This window comes from Salvelinus fontinalis, chromosome 1 (genome assembly GCF_029448725.1).
Source record: "Salvelinus fontinalis isolate EN_2023a chromosome 1, ASM2944872v1, whole genome shotgun sequence".
Taxonomy (NCBI): Eukaryota; Metazoa; Chordata; class Actinopteri; order Salmoniformes; family Salmonidae; genus Salvelinus; species Salvelinus fontinalis.
This window is the reverse complement of record NC_074665.1, coordinates 74,065,138-74,080,003: the sequence shown is the minus strand read 5'-3', so window position 1 is coordinate 74,080,003 and position 14,866 is coordinate 74,065,138. Positions and strand designations below refer to the sequence as shown.

At 42.3% G+C, this 14,866-nt stretch overlaps 1 protein-coding gene across 5 annotated transcripts; it reads left to right on the top strand.

Moving 5' to 3' along the window:
• Positions 1-108: 108 nt before the first annotated feature.
• Positions 109-14,075, top strand: LOC129861630 (BTB/POZ domain-containing protein KCTD5-like). Of its 5 annotated transcripts, none has more exons than XM_055932904.1 (7): positions 109-774; positions 6,616-6,724; positions 9,008-9,099; positions 9,518-9,661; positions 10,202-10,327; positions 11,163-11,265; positions 13,936-14,075. In XM_055932904.1, exons 1-6 carry the CDS (start codon positions 433-435, stop codon positions 11,229-11,231), a joined length of 882 nt encoding a protein of 293 aa, XP_055788879.1. In that variant the 5' UTR covers positions 109-432; the 3' UTR covers positions 11,232-11,265; positions 13,936-14,075. The 5 variants fall into 5 exon arrangements, with proteins under 5 accessions (XP_055788879.1, XP_055788881.1, XP_055788878.1 ...); XM_055932906.1 differs by having other exon boundaries at positions 9,515-9,613; XM_055932903.1 differs by having other exon boundaries at positions 9,515-9,661.
• The last annotated feature ends 791 nt before the right edge of the window (positions 14,076-14,866 follow it).

The following is a 14,866-nucleotide window of genomic DNA, read 5'->3' as shown; positions in this document are numbered from 1 at the left end:
ACTAATTAGCATTTTGAATCTGAGAGTAAATAGAGCCAAATATATTGATAAAAGTCACCTTGCCAGAGAGATTTACATCGTTATCGAAACGTCACGCCAGGGTAAGCCTACACGAAACTCATCCCTTGTTTTAAGTGTTTCTAAAATCCCCTATGGGAACAATGAATGGTGGAAAAACGATTGGAACCATTTCCCTGTTTGATCGAGAGGTTTTATGGGTGTCATGACACCTCCACTGTGGGGCTCTGTGAAGGAGTACAAAAATGAAGGTGCCTTGGCTTCAAAACAGCGTCCTCTGTTAGTAATCTCTGTGTGTATATATAAAAATCGTTGGGCGGAGCTCGAGACAACGAGGTACACCGTTTGAAAGAGAGGAACCTTAACGGCGGTGGGTACGCACGCACGCCATTGCATCCATTGCTATTTTTCCTAATGGCAACGGAGGAAAAAAGGAAATCGGTGCCGCAGGCTGTATCAGCAGTCGGCTCGTTACCGACACCTCAGGGCTACAATAATAATAACAACAACAATAACAATAAAGACGGCGAGGTAAGCGAGAATACGACCACCTCGAGCGCTACCGAATCAAGTGGGACGGAAACGCACAGCATCGGGAACGGTTGTGGAGTCAATACAACAGTGGGAAATAACGGGAAATGGGTCCGTTTGAACATCGGCGGTACCGTATTCCTCACAACGCGGCATACCCTACTCAAAGAACAGACTTCATTTCTCTATCGGCTCTGTCAACAACAGGACTTGCATTCGGACACGGTAAGAAGAGAATTGATCACGCGCTTGTCTTCGCTTTGATCAAGATGACATCCGAATCTGATAAGGCAAGAGGAATGAGTGAATGGTACCCCCACCGGATATGGCTCTGGTACTGCAATGACAAGTGGGTCAGGTGGATGTGCAAATGCTGCCTCATTCAGGCCTGTGTAGCGTGTCTATGCTCGAACACCTGTTACCTAGGGTCGGGACTACAGTGGTGGTGGCGTAGTATTTAAAAAAATCTACAGGTATACAGTGCCTTCAGAAAGTATTAACACTTCTTGACTTTTTCCCACATGTTGTTATGTTACAGCCTAAATTCAAATTGCATTGAATGTAGATTTTGTGTCACTGGCCTATACAGAATACACCATAATGTCAAAGTGGAATTATGTTTTTAGAAATGTTTACAAATTAATTAAATGAAAAGCTGAAATGTCTTTAGTAAAAATGTGCTTAACAAGTCACATACATTGTGTGAAATAATAGTGTTTAACATTATTTTGAATACCTAATCTCTGTACCCCACACAACAATTATCTGTAGGTCCCTCAGTCCAGCAGTGAATTTCAAACACAGATTCAACCACAAAGACCAAGGAGGTTTTCCAATGCCTCGTAAAGAAGGGCACCTTTTTATTTATTTTACCTTTATTTGACTAGGCAAGTCAGTTAAGAACAAATTCTTATTTTCAATGACGTCTAGAAACAGTGGGTTAACTGCCTTATTCAGGGGCAGAACAACAGATTTGTACTTTGTCAGCTAGGGGATTCGATCTTGCAACCTTTCAATCTACCTATTGGTAGATGGGTAACATTGAATATCCCTTTGAGCATGGTGAAGTTGTTAATTACACTTTGGATGGCGTATTAACACACCCAGTCACTACAAACATGCAACTGCTCGGGATTTCACCATGAGCCCAATGATGACTTTAAAACATTTAGATTTTAATGGCTGATAGGAGAAAACTAGGGGATAGATCAACAACATTGTAGTTACTCCACAATACTACCGGTAACCTCAATGACAAAAGAAGGAAACCTGTACAGAATACAAATATTCCAAAACATGCATCCTGTTTGCAATATGGTACTAAAGTAAACTGCAAAAAATGTGGCAAAGAAATTAACTTTATGTCCTGAATATAAAGGGTTATGTTTAGGGCAAATCCAACACAACACATCACTGAGTACCACTCTTCAAATTTTCAAGCATAGCGGTGGCTGCATCATGTTATGGGAATGCTTGTCATCGGGGCAAGGACTAGGGATTTTTTTATAAGAAAAAGAATAGAACTAAGCACAGGCAAAATCCTAGAGGAACACCTTATTTCAGTCTGCTTTCCAACAGACACTGCGAGACAAATTCACCTTTCAGCAAGACAATAACCTAAAACACAAGGCCAAATATACACTGGAGTTGCTTACCAAGACGACATTGAATGTTCCTGAGTGGCATAGCTACGGTTTCAACTTCAGGTGTGCAAAACTCTTAGAGATTTACCCAGAAAGACTCGCAGCTGTAATAGCAGCCAAAGTTGACTAACATGTATTTACTCGGGTGTGACTACTTATGTAAATTAGATTTCTCTATTTAATTTTCAATACATTTGCAAATCTTTCTAAAAACGTTTTTACTTTGTCATTATGAGGTATTGTGTGTAGATGGGTGAGATTTGTAAAACTTTTTTAAATCCATTTTGAATTCCAACTGTATGTGGAACAGAATGTGGAATAAGTCAAAACGTATGAATACTTTCTGAAGGCACTGTAGGTTGTCAACATGTGACTGATCTGTTCATGAAATACCGTACATCACTAATGCAGTAGGGTTATATAATATGATTAATTTCAGAGTGACAGTCTGTCTTTTTGTAGCCTATGATTACAGATGGTCTTGTCCCTTGGCCACATGCATAACCCAGTGTTGTACTGTCAGTTGACTGGCTCCTGCACCAATGGCCACAATGAATAGATGAGGCGCATCGTCTTTGTGTGTGACCTTTTAGTTTTCTAACTTGATCACTAATAATCAGATCAATTTGAGTGCTCTTCTTGACCATTGATGGCCTGATCAATCCTGCTCTCCTCCACATCTATATGTGGTTAGTTTATTTCAGACATTAGGCTGGATATGAGTCAAGCAAGACCTGATGAGAAGTTTGATATGTGCCCTAGCCTACCACGCAAAGGCACTATGGATTTATTTTCCCTGGTTGACACAGACATGCTCAGGAAAGTGATATCACAACTTAAGCCTTTGTACCTGCCTTCTCAATCCTATCCCCACCACCTTCTTTAAAACAGTGCAAGCTATAGTAAATCACTTCCTGTTCATAGGCACTTTCCCCACTGCAGTAAAAACTGCTATGGTGAAACCCCTTCTGAAGAAGAGTAATCTAGATTCTTCAGCTATTAGCAATTTTCAGACAATCTCCAACCTTCCATTCATAAGTAAAATTCTGTGGAAATTGGTTTTCAAACAGCTAAATGATTTTTTTTAAAGTGCCAACTATTTTAGAAGAATTCCAATCTGGTTTTCATGCCCACAACAGCACAGGGAAAGCCTTAGTTAAAATGGTAAATGAGCTTAGAGCCAACAGATACCAAACAGCTCTCTGTCCTTGTACTCTTGGATTTATGCTTTTGGCCACGATGTCCTTCTGAACAGACTGAAGTAGTGGGTTAGCCTCTCTGATCCAGTTCTAAATTGGTTTAGGAGCTATTTAACTGGTCAAGAGTTTTTTTGTCACCCTTGATGAACATAACTCAGAGAAAATCAATATCACGTGGCGTTCCACCAGGTTCCATTTTGGGTCCGGTTAAGTTTATGTTACCCTTCATTTTAGATTCTGACCAAAATAGCTTTTTACCACCTGTGGAACATTTCCAAGATGTGGCCGTTTCTATCTCAAAGAAGCTCATCCATGCTTTTATTACAAGCAGGTTTGACTACTGTAATACTCTCCTGTCTGGTCTACCCAAGAAAGCCATTGGTCAACTGCAAAACGTACAGAATGCTACAGCACGGGTAGTGACCAAGACCAGACGGAGAGCACACATTACACCGGCTTTAAAGTCTCTGCACTGGCTGCCTGTGAGTTTTAGAATTCATTTTAAGATTATTCTATTGGTTTTTAAATCAGTCCATGATTGTGCACCCTAATACATGTCAGACATGCTTTTAAGTTATGTACCCAGTAGGTCCCTCAGGTCCTCTGGATCTGGCCTTTTAACTATCCCAAAGCCTAGGACCAAGAGGCATGGAGAGGCAGCCTTTATTTATGATGCCCCCAGCCTCTGGAATAGCCTGCCAGAGAACCTGAGGGAGGCCCAAACTGTCGACATATTTAAAACATCTTAAAACACACCCTTTTAGCTTTGCTTTTCCTTAGGGTGATTTTTAGTCTTTCAGTTTGTATTGTTCTACTTTTTTTTATCCACTTATGTTTGTTGTGTAGTAAATGTTTCTGTTTATTTCTATTTAGTGTCCATGAGTCTCACTCCTCTCTCCTTCCTCTCTCACTCTGGTGTCAGTTATTGTTTTCTCCTTAGAATAAGTCAAATGATTATATGTTTGTCTGTCTCTGTGTTGAGACAAACACCCCTGTTTTCCTAACAGGTATTTCCTGTGGGACCCAGTGAGGCCCCCATAGGGACCTGGAACTAGGCTAGGCAAACTGTGTAGTTCCTTGGGAAAACGCCGGGTAAACCATTAACACACCAGGTGAGGGTTGACTTTTCCGTGACTGCTGTTTAATGGGCCGACCAGTGGCGGTGTGGCTGAACAAACAGGACAGGAAATACAGAGAGAAAGAGTAGATCATTTTTAATCTTCACCCTTGCTGTGTGCATGTGCGCTCATGTTTCACTCACTGAGATATTCTGGTGTTGTCATCATACATGACAACACCGGTCTAAGGCACTGCATCTCAGTGCAGGAGGTGTCACTGCAGTCCCTGGTTCGAATCCAGGCTGCATCACATCCGGACGTGATTGGAAGTCCCATAGGGTGGTGCACAATTGTCCCAGTGTCGTCCGGGCTTTGCCGGGGTAGGCCGTCATTGTAAATAAGAATTTGTTCTTTACTGACTTGTCTAGTTAAATAAACAATACATTTTAAAAATAATATATAAAAAAATACATACTGTCATGTCCAATGAGATGTCTGTCTGTCTGTCCTCAACTGCAGTTGCTCTGGGTTGTCTCTCCCTGCCCAGCCCCCTTTTCCCCAGCATCTCTACCTCTGCTCTTGTCTATCTCCCTCTCGCTCCTCCTTTCTCCAGTGTCTGCCAGCTCTCGTCAACAGTCCATTCTCCTTTTCTCTGCCTGGCTCCCAAGACTCATCTTCATTCAGCTGAGTGCCTCACTTACCCTCCATCCCTCCGGCCCATCTCACTCTTGCGCCCTCTCTCTCATTCTGATCTGATCTGCAGGCTCTCATTCTTTAAGGAATGAGGAAAGGGCCTTCCCCAAACTATTGCCACAAAGATGGAAGTACAGAATCGTCTAGAATGTCATTGTATGCTGTAGCATTAAGATTTCCCTTCACTGGACCTAAGGGGTCTAGCTTGAATCATGAAAAACAGCCCCAGACCAATATTCCTCCTCCACCAAACTTTACTGTGCACTATGCATTAGGGCAGGTAGCGTTCTCCTGGCATCCGACAAACTCAAATTTGTCCGTCGGACTGCCAGATGCGTGATTAATCACTCCAGAGAACACGTTTCCACAGCTCCAAAGTCCAATGGCGGCGAGCTTTACACCAATCCAGCCGACGCTTGGCATTGCGCATGGTGATCTTAGGCTTGTGTGCTCAGCCATGGAAACCTATTTCATGCAGCTCCAGACTAAAAGTTATTGTGCTGACATTGCTTCTAGAGGCAGTTTGGAACTCGGTAGTGAGTGTTGCAACCAAGGACAGACAATTGTTATGTGCTTCAGCACTTCGCAGTCCCATTCTGTGAGCTTGTGTGGCCTACCACTTCGGGGCTAAGACGTTGTTGCTCCTAGATGTTTCCACTTCACAATAACAGGACTTACAGTTGAATGGGGCAGCTCAAGCAGGGCAGAAATTTGACTAACTGACTTGTTGGAAAGGTGGCATCCTATGACGATGCCACGTTGAAAGTCACTGAGCTCTTTAGTAAGGCCATTCTACTGCCAATGTTTGTCTATGGAGATTGCATGCCTGTATGCTCAATTTTATTCACCTGTCATCAACATGTGTGGCTGAAATAGCCGAATCCATTAATTTGAAGGGGCGTCCACAGACTTTTGTATATATAGTTTACTTCTCTCTTTCTGCTCTTCTGCTAGCTCGCTCCACTCTTTTCCTGTTCCTCAATCCCTCTCTGCCAGTCTCCTTTTTTAAAACTCCTTGGCCTCTCTCTCATCTCTCTAGTGTCTGTGTTTGAGGATGGGTGCCTGGGGCTGGTTGAGTAATCAGCAGGAAGGGAGCACTCTATGGAGATGCTGTAAAGGCACTGGCAGGCCATCAGCCAAGAAAGGGCCAAGCCATGTGAATGTAACAGGCTCTCTCTCCAACTTTCTCCATGTCTCTGTGCTATTCTCATGTCTCTGTGCTACTCTCTTCATTCTTAGCCCCTAGCTCTCCCTAACCCCCCATCCCTAGGCTGTGAGAGACTCAATCACTAATTATCGTCCTTCTCAACAAAAGAGGACTTTTGCTGTTAGTGTATAACAGGTACTCGCAAGGGGGTTTCAAGCCTACATATTGACCAAAGCCCAATAGACTAGAATAGCGCAATAGAATAGCACTTAATATTGATCTCCTATTCATACTAGTAATTCCTATGGTTCTCTCCTCTACTGTAGGATGAGACAGGGGCCTATGTGATAGACAGAGACCCCACCTACTTTGGCCCCATCCTCAACTACCTGCGACACGGCAAACTAGTCTACAACAAGGAGTTGGCTGAAGAAGGTACTGGATTACGTTTGGTATTTTTTGACATGTACTACATAATGTGTTATGATGCCATTTTTAATGCATTGTAAGACTAGAAATAAGCATGCAGCAGTGGTGTGTGGGTAAAAACACTGGGGAATCCAGAAAAAAAGCCATACAGTGGGGCAAAAAAGTATTTAGTCAGCCACCAATTGTGCAAGTTCTCCCACTTAAAAAGATGAGAGGCCTGTAATTTTCATCATAGGTACACTTCAACTATGACAGACAAAATGAGGGAAAAAAATCCAGAAAATCACATTGTAGGATTTTTTATGAATTTATTTGCAAATTATGGTGGAAAATAAGTATTTGGTCAATAACAAAAGTTTATCTCAATACTTTGTTATATACCCTTTGTTGGCAATGACAGAGGTCAAACATTTTCTGTAAGTCTTCACAAGGTTTTCACACACTGTTGCTGGTATTTTGGCCCATTCCTCCATGCAGATCTCCTCTAGAGCAGGGATGTTTTGGGGCTGTTGCTGGATAACACAGACTTTCAACTCCCTCCAAAGATTTTCTATGGGGTTGAGATCTGGAGACTGGCTAGGCCACTCCAGGACCTTGAAATGCTTCTTACAAAGCCACTCCTTCGTTGCCCGGGCGGTGTGTTTGGGATCATTGTCATGCTGAAAGACTCAGCCACGTTTCATCTTCAATGCCCTTGCTGATGGAAGGAGGTTTTCACTCAAAATCTCACGATACATGGCCCCATTCATTCTTTCCTTTACACGGATCAGTCGTCCTGGTTCCTTTGCAGAAAAACAGCCCCAAAGCATGATGTTTCCACCCCCATGCTTCACAGTAGGTTTGGTGTTCTTTGGATGCAACTCAGCATTCTTTGTCCTCCAAACACGACGAGTTGAGTTTTTACCAAAAAGTTATATTTTGGTTTCATCTGACCATATGACATTCTCCCAATCTTCTTCTGGATCATCCAAATGCTCTCTAGCAAACTTCAGACTGGCCTGGACATGTACTGGCTTAAGCAGGGGGACACGTCTCGCACTGCAAGATTTGAGTCCCTGGCGGCGTAGTGTGTTACTGATGGTAGGCTTTGTACTTTGGTCCCAGCTCTCTCCAGGTCATTCACTAGGTCCCCCCGTGTGGTTCTTGGATTTTTGCTCACCGTTCTTGTGATCATTTTGACCCCACGGGGTGAGATCTTGCGTGGAGCCCCAGATCGAGGGAGATTATCAGTGGTCTTGTATGTCTTCCATTTCCTAATAATTGCTCCCACAGTTGATTTCTTCAAACCAAGCTGCTTACCTATTGCAGATTCAGTCTTCCCAGCCTGGTGCAGGTCTACAATTTTGTTTCTGGTGTCCTTTGACAGCTCTTTGGTCTTGGCCATAGTGGAGTTTGGAGTGTGACTGTTTGAGGTTTTGGACAGGTGTCTTTTATACTGATAACACGTTCAAACAGGTGCCATTAATACAGGTAACGAGTGGAGGACAGAGGAGCCTCTTAAAGCAGAAGTTACAGGTCTGTGAGAGCCAGAAATCTTGCTTGTTTGTAGGTGACCAAATACTTATTTTCCACCATAATTTGCAAATAAATTCATTAAAAATCCTACAATGTGATTTTCTGGATTTTTTTTTCTCATTTTGTCTGTCATAGTTGAAGTGTACCTATGATGAAAATTACAGGCCTCTCTCATCTTTTTAAGTGGGAGAACATGCACAATTGGTGGCTGACTAAATACTTTTTTGCCCCACTGTACTTCAACCTATGTGTTGTGATAATTGAGTTGCTTTCTCTATAACCTGTTAGTTCATATTCCTTGACACCGTGATATATAGGTCTAAGGCCGAGACATTAAGAAGATACAGTGGCAGAATAAATTCAACCACAACGTCCACGTCCACAAATGTCCACAAAGCATATTGCATGGAACAAACAGTTACATGACCTACAGCATGGTCAAGCAAGTTAATGTTTCCGACATTTTCGGACCACTAAACAACTATTGATTTAGAATTACATGAGTTACCCAAGTCGCAAACATTTCAACATCATCTAATAACCTATGCTTAGTCTAAGACAGTTTTAAAAATATAGATATATTTCACCTTTATTTAACCAGGTAGGCTAGTTGAGTTGTCAAGTTGACAAGTTGTCATTTACAACTGCGACCTGGCAGTGACAACTAAAAGATACCAAAAACAATTTAGTCCAATCAACATAAGATATGTATGATTTGGTTGTCCATGGTTCTGATTTCTCTCTCTCTGTATGTATGTGTGTTCTCTCTCCCAGGTGTGTTGGAGGAGGCTGAGTTCTACAACATCACTCCTCTGATCAAACTGATCAAGGAGCGGATCCTGGAGCGGGACTGTAAAGTCACACAGGTCAAACACACACACTGTACATAAGCGGCCGAGATATACACAAATACAAGATGGCTACAGGTTAAAACCACAGACTCGCACCCAGTGCTTTGTGCAGAAAGTTCTGCCATGTTTCCCTCTGTATTTTCTAGTATATTCCACCCATCCCCTCTGTCCTGTCTACATGATGTCTCCTCTTTAGTATTTCTGTTATGTATCTCTCTATCTTCCTCTCTCTGTGTTATACAGTTTACTGCCCCTTGGCTACACACACACTGCCTCCCTCTACCCCCTCCTTTTCACCCACCACCCCTCTCTCTCTCCCTATCCTCTTTCTCTCTGCCTTTTCCTTCCTTTCCTTACAAACATTTCCTTACAAACACCTATCACCTTCTCCAACGTTTGACTACTCTGTCTGACTCTCTCCGTCTATCAGCAGGTGCCTCCTAAACATGTGTACCGGGTGTTGCAGTGCCAGGAGGAGGAGCTGACTCAGATGGTTTCCACCATGTCGGACGGCTGGAAGTTTGAGCAGGTCAGCGTACGCGCCTGCAGAAAGCCCCGCACTGGACTGCTCTGGACTGTGGGTTGGACTCGCTGCTCCTCTACCACCCTCCCAACCAATCAACTCCTTTCCTGCTCTCTGTTAGCCAATCAGAGCCTCAGAGGAAGACCAATCAGAGACCAAGGCCCAGTCCTAATCTGCTTACAAAGACAGCCTCCTTTTCACATTTCCTTCCCCTCAGAAGAAGACTGATCTAAACAGACATGTTGTGTTGCAAACACAGACCAGTGATCATAAGGGGAAGGAGATGCAAAAAGGTTGCGGAGCTAAGGAAGTTCCAATAGAAGCTACCATATGTTGTCACATTGACAGTTTAGTAAAGAGTATTGAGTGATGCTGTAATGTTAAACATTGCCGTCACTGTGACAGGGTGTACAGTTCAGTCTCACAACCCGTAGTTTTAGTGCTGCTAAGCTGTCCTCATCTGTCCCTGCTCTCTGCATGAGCATCCATGGGCTTACCTGCTGTGATATGGGGCCATCTCGCTCTCTCACTCCTCTCTCCGTGTGTGTGTGACTCACTCGCTCTTTCTCTTCTCTCTCTCTGTGCGTGTGGTAGATGGTGAACATTGGTTCGTCGTACAGCTATGGGACAGAGGACCAGGCAGAGTTTCTGTGTGTGGTGTCCAAGGAGCTACACACACCTGGGTCAGGCCTGGGCACCGAACAGAGCCACAAGACCAAGGTGAGACTGACACACAGGAAACAAACACGGGTACACATGCGTCAGATGGATATACTTCTACATTGTACACCATTCACCTATCACCATCATTCACTTTCACCAAGGTCTGAAGTAGCAGGATATGGATCTGTACCTGTGTGACATTTCTCCTCATCCAAGATGATCTCAGCATCCTTTGATCTTAGTCTCGACATTCTCCACTCAAACATGCCAAATGTCCATTTAAATGTTATTTTTTACCCCTTTTCTCCCCAATTTCGTGGTATCCAATTGGTAGTTAGTCTTGTCTCATCGCGGCAACTCCCATATGGACTCGGGAGAGGCGAAGGTCGAGAGCCGTGCGTCCTCCGAAACACAACCCAGCCAAGCCACACTGCTTCTTGACACAATGCCTGCTTAACCCGGAAACCAGCCGCACCAATGTGTCGGAGGAAACACCGTACACCTGGCGACCGTGTCAGCGTGCACTGCGCCCGGCCCGCCACAGGAGTTGCTAACACGTGATGGGACAAGGACATCCCTGCCGCCAAATCCTCCCCTAACCCGGACGACGCTGGGCCAATTGTGCACCGCCCCATGGGTCTCCCGGTCGTGGCCCGGCTGCGACAGAGCCTGGACTCGAACCAGGATCTCTAGTGGCACAGCCTTAGACCACTGCGCCACTAGGGAGGCAACACTCCAAATGTCACACACACACACACACACATCTCCCAAATGTAATTCACAAGCACATTCACTCTATCATCCATATGTTCTCTCTCTCCCTCCATGATACTCATCAATCTGTTCATTATTTTTTGTCGTTTTTTATTCTCCACATTTTATTCGAGGGAAGGCTTCAGAGGTGCAGGAGGAGGAGGGAGGAGAGCGAAATACCACCCTGAATGAGTGCAAAAGGGAATGACAGTCTTGTGTCAATGTTCCAAGGACGTGAATGGGTGAGGATCCATGCTAGTGTTGTTGGCTGGTGGTGGCGAGTAGCGGTAGTAGACCGTGTGATCAAAAGGGATCCAGGGCTATTTCACAGCATGGCATTCCCTTACCCCAAACTCAACACAGTAATCAAAGGCCAAGGATGGACTGTAACTGGATGGACTTATTTTTTTAAAGATTTTTACAATATGTAGAGACAAAAAGCAGGCCTTGAACTTTGGCTCCCCGTCAAAAAAAGTTGGCTTCTATTTGTTTGAAATACTAATTGTGATGCCAGAGAGCTTGATATTGGTCTGGGGCCTTTGCGTCCTGCCTGGGACATGATCTGATCAGCGGCATAACCCAGCTGTTCTGATGATGAGCTAGTCTCCCTAGGAAGATGGGTTGCCTCTCACATGAACAATGCCCTAATTGCCTGTTACGAACCTCTTTGGCCCTGCAGTCTAGGGGGGATGGAAACGAGATCCGTAACATATCTCATGCAAATCAACCCAGTGAAAAAGTAAGTGAGAACTAAAAAACCACAGACAACTTAAATCTACCGTCAAACACTTCAGGTTTATTTTAAACACACGGTAATGGGGTGTGGGAAAAAGGGGCTGAGCTGGACCCAAGGAAATAAATAATAAATATCCAAACAAACCCCTAAGCTAGTCTAGCCTGCTTTAAAACTTCTTACGGCTGTGATCCCGTTAACAGTGTACTACAAGTGTACTACCTTTACACTTGTGTGTGTATAAGGTAGTAGTTGTGGAATTGTTAGGTTAGATTACTTGTTGGTTATTACTGCATTGTCGGAACTAGAAGCACAAGCATTTCGCTACACTGGCATTAACATCTGCTAACCATGTGTATGTGACAAATAAGATTTGATTTGATTTGATTTAACAGGATCGACTTGACAACAGCCAGTGAAAGTGCAGGACACCAAATTCAAACAAAAGAAATCTCATAATTAAAATTCCTCAAACATACAAGTATTTTACACCATTTTAAAGATAAACTTGTTAAGGCTTTACGACGAAAGCACACCATCTGCTTATGTTAGGTCAGTACCTAGTCACAGAAAAACACAGCCATTTTTCCAGCCAAAGAGAGGAGTCACAAAAAGCAGAAATAGAGATAAAGGTTAGTGATTAATTTTGATGATCTTCATCAGATGACACTCATAGGACTTCATGTTACACAATACATGTATGTTTTGTTCGATAAAGTTCATATTTATATCCAAAAATGTTAGTGTACATTGGCGCGTTATGTTCAGTAATGTTTTGCCTCCAAAACATCTGGTGATTTTGCAGAGAGCCACATCAATTTACAGAGATACTCATCATAAACTTTGATAAAAGATACAAGTTTTATTCATGGAACTTTAGATAAACTTCTCCTTAATGCAACCGCTGTGTCAGATTTCAAAAAAACTTTACAGAAAAAGCACACCATGCAATAATCTGAGTACGGTGCTCAGACACAAAAACAAGCCATACAGGTACCCGCCATGTTGTGGAGTCAACAGAAGTCAGAAATAGCATTATACATATTCATTTACCTTTGATGATCTTCATCAGAATGCACTCCCAGGAATCCCAGTTCCACAATAAATGTTTGTTTTGTTCGATAAAGTCCATAATTTATGTCCAAATACCTCCTTTTTTGTTTGCGCGTTTAGTTCAAAAATCTAAATTCATGACGCGCAGGCCAGATGAAAAGTCAGAAAATTCCATTACAGTTCGTAGAAACATGTCAAACGATGTATAGAATCAATCTTTAGGATTTTTTTAACATAAATCTTCAATAATGTTTCAACCTGATAATTCCTTTGTCTTTAGAAAGAAAAGGAACGCTCATGCTCATGCCACTCTGGCAGACCTCTGACTCATTCAGCTCCCATTCCCACCTCCTTTACAGTAGAAGCATCAAACAAGGTTCTAAAGACTGTTGACATCTAGTGTAAGCCTTAGGAAGTGCAATATGACCCCATAGACACTGTATATTCGATAGGCGATGAGTTGAAAAACTACACACCTCAGATTTTCCACTTCCTGGTTGGATTTTTCTCAGGTTTTTGCCTGCCATATGAGTTCTGTTATACTCACAGACATCATTCAAACAGTTTTAGAAACTTCAGAGTGTTTTCTATCCAACTATACTAATGATATGCATATATTAGCAACTGGGCCTGAGTAGCAGGCAGTTTACTCTGGGCACGCTTTTCATTAATATGTGAAAATGCTGCCCCCTATCTCAAAGAAGTTAAAGGTCTCTCATTACCAATGCAATGACATGGAATAGCCCTGACCTTTTGTGTAGTAGTGGTATTAGTGTATTTTACAGTTCACATACACACCATTTTACTTGTACAAGTGTAAAGGGGACATAGTTTGGGAAAACTGCACAAAGTGGAGCTGCTGCATTTTATGTTTATCCAAACACCAATTAATCAATCAAGCGTATGTTTTTGTTGTTTTCCATCCACAACAAGGGGACACACACTATTACTGTCACCATCGTCACCATCAGCATCAAACATGACATTTCTGTGAAAAGATTGTTTCCCATGTTGTCCAATCCAAGCTGATCCACAGATTGAAATGTTTCTCAATACTATGAAGGGTTATATGAACATGATAATCTGTCTTTAAAGATGGTTTCTCTTTTCTCTGCTTGTCTTCCAGCTTTTTCACATCCATGGATCCCGGATGTACTAGAGAGATATGTATTTTTTTAGCTTGACATTCCATTATGTGTTTGTTTATATATTTTGTATTGTTGTTGCTTTGGGGGGAAAAAACTACCAATAAATGCTCAAACATTATTTTCTAATATTATTGAAACATAAGCAGAAATGTCCCTCATGCCAACATTTCAAAATGTGAGAGACAGATGTTAGTAAAAGCATTTTGTATAAATATCATTTTAAAATGTATTTTAGTTCTAATCACCACTGATTAGAAGTCATGGCAGTGAATGAATCTTAGTCAAATAGATTTGACCAAAAACAATGGTTGAAAAGCATTGCAAATCAATGTCCTCATCCAAATATGAAAAAGGGTATGAAATTCACACGTGGAATATGATTCATAAGTAAGTTGTTATTGTTGTTTAGACCTGTTCTGTTTGGTCTGGTGCTTGATACAGTAGTGAGACATGGGCCTGTGGTGTGTCTGACATTTAGTTAGATTTATACAGAAAGAAAGACGGACATCAACTAACCGGCCACAGTCAGCAACACACACACACACACACTCTCTCTTTCACTCTCATTCACACACACACTCCCCCGATTTCTCAATTCAATTTCAATTCAATTTAAGGGGTTTTATTGGCATGGGAAACATATGTTCACATTGCCAAAGCAAGTGAAATAGATAATGAACAATAAGTTAACAGTAAACATTACACTCACAAAAGTTCCAAAAGAATAGAGACATTTCAAATGTCATATTGTCTATATACAGTGTTGTAATGCTGTGTAAATAGTTCAAGTACAAAAGGGAAAATAAATAAACATAAATATAGGTTGTATTTACAATGGTGTTTGTTCTTCACAGGTTGCCCTTTTCTTGTGACAACAGGTCACAAATATTGCTGCTGTGATGGCACACT

Excerpts from the sequence above, each read along its gene's own strand:
- LOC129861630 (XM_055932903.1), top strand. The coding sequence starts at position 433 with ATGGCAACGGAGGAAAAAAGGAAATCGGTGCCGCAGGCTGTATCAGCA. Across the intron at positions 6,725-9,007 it reads CAAGGAGTTGGCTGAAGAAG|GTGTGTTGGAGGAGGCTGAG; the intron begins GTACTGGATTAC and ends TCTCTCTCCCAG. Across the intron at positions 9,662-10,201 it reads GCACTGGACTGCTCTGGACT|ATGGTGAACATTGGTTCGTC; the intron begins GTGGGTTGGACT and ends TGCGTGTGGTAG.